Genomic DNA, 8660 nt, shown 5'->3' on the forward strand with positions numbered 1-8660 from the left:
CTCCTCCTTCTCTTCTTCCTCTTCTACCTCCTCCTTCTCTTCTTTCTCTTCCTCTTCCTCCTTCTTCCTCTTCTTCCTCCTCTACCATCTCCTCCTCTTCTTCCCCCTCTTCCTTTTCTCTTTGAAGATAACTACTTTTCTTTCAGCTCCATTTTCAAGGCTGTGGTTCTAGATCAAGAATTATGTCAACTTGACCTATTTGCATGTTGTCTATCTCTACTGTGATTTGAAAAAAATTATCTATGATTTAGGAGACAGATTCTCCTGATGCCTACTAGTGTCTTCTATGGTTTGTTGACTTCAGACACTTACCTCCTCTTTTCAGCAGAATGGACCTTCCAGCCAAAGACGAAGATTTAATCCACAGTATCACAACAGGCTAAATGGTCCAGCCAAGTCACAGGGTAGTGGTAATGAAGCGGATCCCATGGCGAAGAGCAACAGCCGACATGAACACAGAAGACAGCCACATAATGGTTTCCGTCCCAAAAACAAAGGTGGTGCCAAAAACCAAGAGGCCCCCTTGGGGACAAAGGCCCCAGAGGCCCCCCCACATTCTGAAAAGGCCCGTCGAAGGCAGCACGCTGCAGACAACTTAGAGGCCAGGCCTTTCCGGGGTAATGTCGGTAGGGTTTCACAGTGCAATCTTTGTCCCACTAGAATAGAAGTTTCCACAGAGGCCACAGTCCTCTCGGTCCCCGCTGTGACGTTGGTGGCCTGAGCTGGGAAAGAAGAGAGCAGGTTTTGCCTGGTGTGGTTCCCTGCCCAAGGTGCTGACCCAATCGCTGCCAAAAGAGAGTCAATCAGAATATCCAAGTCCCGTATGTTTGTGTCATCCTCTCGCGGTCATTTTTACTAATCCTAATGCTCTGCTCTAGCTTGCTTCAGAACTCCCGTGGCTTTGCTTGATCTGTTGTTGCTTCTCCTCGTCAAGACTTTGCATCATGTTAGACAGCCAGTATTTACTCATTGTTAGGAAAATCGAGATGTGGCTGAAGATCCAAGGCTCAGTTAGCAACCTATGTTGTAGCTGTGATGTCAATCCATATTGGTTATCTTTAGAGAGTTAATGTTGAAACAAGGAATTCTTGGTCAGACAAACGTGATCTGCTGAGGACACGTGTGCTTTTGTAGAATTTAACATCTGGTGTTTTTCTGAAATATATATAAATATATATATATATAAACATATATTGCTTTATTTGAAACAAATTAAAATATGCTGCATTTGACACCTGGCTTGCTCCTTTTATCGATGCCTACCTTGTTGAGTGTTTACTGTAGCACCTTTGAGAAAAGGTTGGAGATCAGAAGTTCGGTGCAAAGCTCTGTTTCCTTTGAAATAAAAACTGAGGAAATAATGATACTCTCTCAGTTACCATAGCGATAGGTACTACACACCCCAATCATCTCGGATGCCATGTGGTTATTTGGAAATCTTGGACGTAACAAAATTTACCTCAGCCTAGCTTAAATAATAGATTATGAGTTCGTTAGCCAGAGTCCAGTTTGATCATGATTCCTGCTCCCTTCTCTTAATTCTGAATTCTGTCCTCCATATTCTGACACTATATTCAGCATGATAATAATGACTAAGCTCCTGGGCTCTCACACTGGCTTCTGTGTGGGACACCGGTCTTGTCAGAAGTCACAGCAAAGCTCTGGCATGAAGTTACTTGTTACAGACCTAACTGAAGATCATCCATGGAGTGAATGAGCCAGTAGCATACACTAGTTAACGAATATGTTAGTCAGCATACCCTGTGACACTGTGACACTGAAGTCCACCTGTGACACTGAAGCAGGGCCTCCCCAGAAGCACTGCTTATGTAAAGAAGAGCTACTGTTGCCTCAGGAAAGAAGAGTGAGCCTAGAGTACCCCAAACCCACAGGGCCTCAGTTTCCCCTATCTTTTGACTGTCGGGCATCCTTTGCTGATTGCTTTCATGTGCAAATGCACCCTTTCAACTCCATGTTGAGATTTTTTTTTCCTGACAACCCAGGTTCGCTGGTTCTTGCCCTCCAAACAGCCGAGCCTACTAGCCACACAGGCATCTGTTTCTTCTTTTGCCAAGTACAGGCGAATGTTTGCTCTCTCCAGAGCTTTCTGAGGTCTCTGAGTGTACCCAGAGATGTAATAGGAATTCAAAATGTCAAGTCACATTCCAGGAAGAAAGGAAGAGCAACCCATTCAAATAATAAAAGATGAATTCTTGGGACCATGGTCTCTGTTTACCCTGTCTGAGACCCTGAACGTATATCTTACAAATCAGAAGGACTTTTTTTTTTTAACACAAGTACTATGTAGCAAGATTCTGCTCAACCCCTGAAAAATGTCAGTTGGAATGTGGCAGCTGTAAAGGCGGAGGCAGATAATTCTTACAAAAGGAAAGAAAATGGCTGGGCCAGGTGAAAAATGTGCCTGCTTGTCAGAGTTCAATCCAGCCACTCCTGTCTTCTCCCACACCCTCAAGATACCCTGGAGTTAAAAAAGCTCAGACACATTCACAAGAACATAGCAAACACTCTCAGGTCACTGGAAAGAAGCAAAAGAATGATAAAAAAAAAAAAAAAAAAAGTATTCAGATCTGATCACATTGTTTCCTAAACTTTAGCCTTAGATTCCGGTATGTGATCATTTTCAAATTTGCATTTTAAAATGGTAGATACTTTAGGTCTTTGAAATAAATACTCTGTCACATTTCTTCACCTCTGTAGAACCATTTGTTTAATCCTAAGGATCTGAGTCGTAGTCTAATGTCTTTCACTGTATGAACGTATGCATGCGTGTGCACGCATGTTCAGACGCACATGTGTAAGTGGAAACCAGAGAAACAAGCTGTGGTATGGTTTAATCCTTGGGGATGTCCACCGTGGTTTTGTTCTGTTTTTCTTCTTTAAGATAGAGTCTCTCGCTGGTCTGAGGCTCCTAGGCTCGCTTGTCTGGCTAGCTAGTGCATCCCAGGGACCCACTGTGGCTGCCTCCCCAGCCCTGCGATTACCAGTGCACTCCACCTTTTTATGCGAGTTATCGGTATCAACGTCAGGTCTTCATGCGTGACTGGCAAACATTTTACCTTGAGTGATCCTCCAGCCCCATTCTGTTATTCTCAATAAAAGAGTGGTAAAGTCCAAGAGCTATGAACACTACTTATGTCTCTACTTAAGAAACAGAAGGCAGAGGAATAGACAGTTCTCTCTAAGACATTTCTTTGACAGAGGTCAGAACCGTTTAATACTAGTAGTGCATGCATTACTTCAGAACTCACCTATGTCACACCCCACATAGATCTGTGGTCAAGACTCTGGAATCCAAACCCCAGTGAGTTCCCAGTTACATTCCAAATTTACACTCCACGGGAGAATCTGCACGCTCCCACTCTGCGGCCATGAGAATGTCCCCTGCACGCAGTGTGTTTAACCACTAAGAAACTGACCCTCAGGAAAGGCTCGGTTTCGGGGAAGAAACTAGTAACACTAGTCCCAGTTGAAAGCTCAGTCTTTACAGGCAGAGAGTCTACTCATCTCAGAAACAGGAGTTCTAACTACACAGTCAGGTTAACGGGGAAAGTTACGAGCTACAAGCTTTTGTTAAAGTAATGGACTTGAGAATTCTATTTTTTTCCTATAAGTCTAGATTTGAACCTCGATCTTGATTTAATCATGACAAACAGAGACTTGAGAACTCTATTTCCTTTCCTAGACCAGTTTTCAGTGGGGGATGGGAGGCTGGGTTGGTCCCCAACTCTACAGAAAATACAGATTCCTCACTGCTGTTGACAGACACAGCATTGTGTCTGCCTATGGTGCCCTCGTGTGTCTAGCAAGAGAAATGTTTTTGCTTTTCAACAGACATGCTAGTGACAGCTCTTAAAATAATGGCGTGGCTTTCCCCCTTCCCCATTCAGAGTAAAACCTAAAATCCATGAATAGGAAGGCCGAGATTCCAAATGACCCCAGGACGACGGAAAGATACTGACACAAAGAAGAGCTAGCTGGATGCTCCAACATCTCTCAGTGATCGCTCAGCAACTGACCAACAGAGTTGATTTTTTTTTTTCCTGAAAGTATTGAGTACTTGTTCTAATGTTTGAGAAAAAAACAAGTGTGAAGGAATTTTAAGTCCTAGGGTCATTTAGCTAAGAATTTGAAGCACAACTTTAATAACTTACAAGACATTATAGGGTTTTTTTTTTCCTTTATCCTCTTGCTTTTCATACCAAGTCTTTACACGTCCTAAGAAATATGTCTGTGTATTTATAGTTTCTGAGGCTCAGTTCCCATCCACAAAGGCTCATTGTTGCAGCTCCCTGGGCAGAGCCATGGGGTCTGAATCGAGTTACTCTACAAACGCACAGCATTGCTCCCAGCTACTCTCACCACACAAGCTTCCTGCATGTTCTCTTAGCATCATTTCCAGAAGCCCCTTTATCTAAGAACTGTCTCTTCCCATAGCCTAGAAGTCCAGTGCTACCACCAGGTTCAGATCGTATAGGAGAAATTGCCACACTCAGATTTCATTAAAGAAAATTTTATTTATGTGGGGAAAAGTGTGTAGTAAATTTCAACACACACACAGTTCAGAACCATGACTGTGGCAATGACCAAAGAACTAAAAATAAAAAATAAAAATAAAAAATAAAAAAATAAAAATAAAAAATAAAAATTCTTATCAAACATGAAATAAACCATTCTATTTGAAACCTGAGGTACTCAGCTTTGAATTAGATTTATGACATACTGGAGTCGCACGTCTCTGTTTCTCCTACACACAAGCCCCAAAAGTCTACAAATCAGTCAGGTCTCACGTAGCCACTGCACCGTGTCTTGGTATCCATGTTCTGTGTTAGTTGCTTCTCAGTTACTAAAGCAGCAAGTTAAGAGGAGAAGGATTCATTCCAGCTCATGATTTGAGGGCACAGACCATCATGGCGGGGGCAGCACGGTGGAGCAGCAGCATGGCGGGGGCAGCAGCTCCAGGCTGCTACAGTTAGGAAGCAGTGATGAGTGCTGGGGCAGGTACTACACCTTCGTCTCTATTAAGTAAACGCTTGGTCAGAAAGTAAAGTGTTCCTAAAAGCAGGCATGGCGTGGTGGCACATACCTGCAATCATCCTAGCACTGGGGAGGTGAAGGCAACGGGACCTGGAGTTCAAAGTCATCCCTAGCTACCTATCAAGTTTGTACTAAGATCAGAAATGTCATTGGGAACTCAATGGATAGGATTCCTCTTGGCATTCTTCAATTCTTTGTTGGTTTCCTCCCTCTTAGTTCCACTCCCGCCTGCAATTGCCAGCTCCAGTGTTCTCATACTTGTCCGTACCCCCGAATGAGGAGAGGCAGATCCAGCAAGCACAACTGTTCTCAGCGGAGGAGGGGGAGGGGCGGAGAAGCAGCCCCTGCCATCTGCAGAAGGCATGGGGGGCGGGGAGTCTGAGGACATTTCTGATTGCTGACCAGGTGCCACCACCAACCCTCCAGTGCAAGTAGAATCCGGATGACCAAGTGCTGATCCAAAATGTCAACAATGCCACTGTGCTAGATCTATCAGTGCTGTGTGCTGTGTGTCTCCCAAAATCACGAGTTCCCATTTGCAACCGTATTGAGATACAAGGAATAAGGGGAAAGATTTAGTTTACAGGGGCTCCATGCATGAGTGGACTAATGTCAATACAAAAGGTCTAGAGGCTTTCAATTCAGTCTTGTTTTCTCATACCCTCCTGTCCCTCTGCTTCCAACATGTGATGGAGCAGAAAAAGGCCAATGCTACGTGGGGGATCCTTAATCTTAGACTTCCCAGCTTCCAGAACTATAAGAAGTCTTCTTAGAAACACAGAAAAAGAAAGAGGATAAATAGTAAGGATTGAGACCACTCACCAGACGGGAGACCACCCAGAAACCTGGATGCCCTTTATTCAAGTTGGCTACATTCTCTACTGGCTCCAACTCACTTGTCTGCGGACCAGCAACCGTGGTCTAAACATGTGATTTCTGATGTCCTAAAGCTGTCTGTATTGTTCACACTCAAACTGAGTTAGTTCCCAAGTCTTCCAAATGAAGAAATTGGGTGGTGAGTTCCTGAAAGATCTGGAATTGAGCTAGAAATGTCAAAAGTTTTAAGAAACCTTGACAGAAAAAAAGTGATTTTTTTTTTTCCTTTTTCCAATTTGATCAAGTATTGTCTCTTCCCCACTCCCTCCCCACAAGCCCTTTGCTTTTGAAACAAGTTTCTTTTCTAAGCTCACACCCCTCCCCCCGAATTCATACCTGGAGCTCAGCAGAATTTTGCTAAAATAATGAAGGCTTTAGGGTGGAAGAAGCCAGCATAAAGTCTTAAAAAAAGCAAACCTTATAAAATGAAAATCTGTTAAACAAACAAGTAGGGCAGAGCCTTGACTGGCAGTTTCTGTAAAATTCTATTTGTCTTAGCTACAGCCAACATCAGAAAACATCTATCTAGCAAATATAAAATGTGTGTGGGTCGTCTATGGCAACACACATACGGAAAAAAGAATTAGCTTCTCTGTAACAATGGAAACCATGTGGATTTCATGAGACTGACAGGAGTGTACGTGACAATGGCTCCTTCGAGGCTGCCCCACCAACCAACTTCTGTGAATGTGTAATTCTGTAAACAGCAGGAAACCAATTTTTCCCGTTAGCTATTCATGATGTTCCTTTTCTTGGCTGTACTACAGACTTGAAGTCCTGGGCACTAATGCAGCCTCAACAAAGCATCACTCACCCACTGACTAGGGAAATGGCAACTTGTTGACAGTTTTCAAGGGATCGGTTCCACAAAAGGGATGGGAAGGTATTCAGCATAATTGAAAAGGTCTTTGTGAACTTACAGCACACAGGTGTACCTCATTTGCTAGAGTAGGAGCTCCACCCCTCATCACATTCACATTTCTGAGTTAGCATTTAAACATCAAGACCAAGTGTGTACAAGCCTGTACAAATGTGCACCACCACCCTTCATAAGGTAACCTCCCGGTCATGTTAGTATCCTTCCTTTTATGAAACAACTTACCACCACAGGCCTTCCCACGTATTCAAAATGCTACATCAAAGTTTCCTATGAACAATTTCTCACATAATGGTAAATACGTCTGCAAGCCAATCCCTTCCTTAGAAATAAAGGCATAAATGCGATAACTGCCCCACATTTAATCACACACACAGATTCAATGGATAAACATCAATGTTTGTACTTGGATACATGTGGAGAGAGCACAGGCACACAGGCAAAGACAATGTGGTTTACATAGAAGACGTGGTTCCATTGCTTATTTCCTCTCAAAGGTTAGGAAGCATGGGCCCTGCCCACCCCAGCACTTGAAGACATGCATCTCTGAATTGCTGTGAATGACTTGACAAGTGCTATCACTAGGCCAGTGATTACTAATGGCGACTGAGCCACACAGTCTTTATTCTCCAGATAGCAGAAACCCTGCAGGGTCAGGAACCATTAGCTCCTGTACCCCTGAAGATCATAGGTGTTCTAGTCCATGGCTGAGGGCTGGAAATGTACTGCAGGCCTCCTGTGGTCTCAGGAGATAAAAATGCAATGCAGTGCTTAGTGCAGTCCTACTAAAGAGCTTTCCCCTCTTAAGTGAATTCCAAAGCTTTACCCCTATTTCTTCCCTCTAGCTTGCTCTCTGACATGCCATTATGCAGCAATCAGACTCCGGGCCTCAGATGGCAGAACATAAACACTACTGCACAGCATTAACTTTTTTCAACCTCATTATTTTGATCCTTAAGAACTAGAAAAGACCTCCTTATGATGCTGTTCTAAAACTAAAAAGCAGTACATAAAACATGTGGAAATACTGGAATATATGGCCATACAACCAAGATAAATCTATTAGTAGGTCCCCTCTACCAGATGTCAACTCTCCATTTCACAGCTAACATGATATGATTAGGACAGATTAGTTTTCAACCAAGATTGCCTGTTGTTACAGCTCTGGGAAAGGCCTCCTGAACAGAAATATTACGGCTCTGAGGGGGAAGGTATCCTGGCAGCCAGGAGCCAAGAAATACCGCAAGCCCCACAACAAACCTCACACAACAGATTTGAGAAGGAAAAGCCCAGGGGGGGGGGGGGGTGCTGCCTCTGCTTGCATAAGAAGCAGCGGAAAACTGAGCATTAGACAGGATTTGTATAGTTTCTTATAGGGCAGAGCTTTCCAAGGAAGAGATTTCCAAAATGGGGATTGGTGGGTTTTCAAGTCCTGAACCTGGGAGTTTTCTATTCTGTAGGGTGGAGTTTGGCTGCCTATGTCTGGAGGGACTGGGTCCAGAGCCTGGCAGTTGGAGGTCCTCGGGAACAGGGTCCAGCCACTTGCACACCTTGAGGTGACGGACACATTTTTCTTCTGATGACCAATTCCCAAATATCCTACTCAATGTAAAATTATTATCTCCCGATCCAGACAGAAGCACTACTCTTCAAATTATTTGTACAGCTTCCCTTTTTGCTCCCCGCTCCCCTTCTTTCTATTTAGAAAACACATGACTTCTGGCAAGTTACATTCTTGTTGTAAAGTCTCAGATAAGAGTATTGTTAGGGGCTGATGAGATGGCTCAGTAGGTAAGAGCACCTGACTGCTCTTCCGAAGGTCCCGAGTTCAAATCCCAGCAACCACATGGTG

General features: G+C 43.7%; 1 protein-coding gene across 9 annotated transcripts in view; it reads left to right on the forward strand.

Annotated features, from left to right (window-relative positions):
- Positions 1-2708, forward strand: part of Spats2l (spermatogenesis associated serine rich 2 like) — a 175877-nt gene extending 173169 nt beyond the window's left edge. For 3 of the 9 annotated variants that reach the window (XM_029539102.1, XM_029539104.1, XM_029539103.1), the window contains exon 14: positions 326-721. In XM_029539102.1, coding sequence (XP_029394962.1) covers positions 326-721 — 396 coding nt within the window. Of the gene's footprint in view, positions 1-325 lie in introns of all 9 variants that reach the window. The other 6 variants (XM_029539105.1, XM_029539108.1, XM_021197390.1 and 3 more) reach the window with 4 other exon arrangements.
- The last annotated feature ends 5952 nt before the right edge of the window (positions 2709-8660 follow it).

The sequence above is a fragment of the Mus pahari genome, chromosome 5, assembly GCF_900095145.1.
Source record: "Mus pahari chromosome 5, PAHARI_EIJ_v1.1, whole genome shotgun sequence".
NCBI lineage: Eukaryota > Metazoa > Chordata > Mammalia > Rodentia > Muridae > Mus > Mus pahari.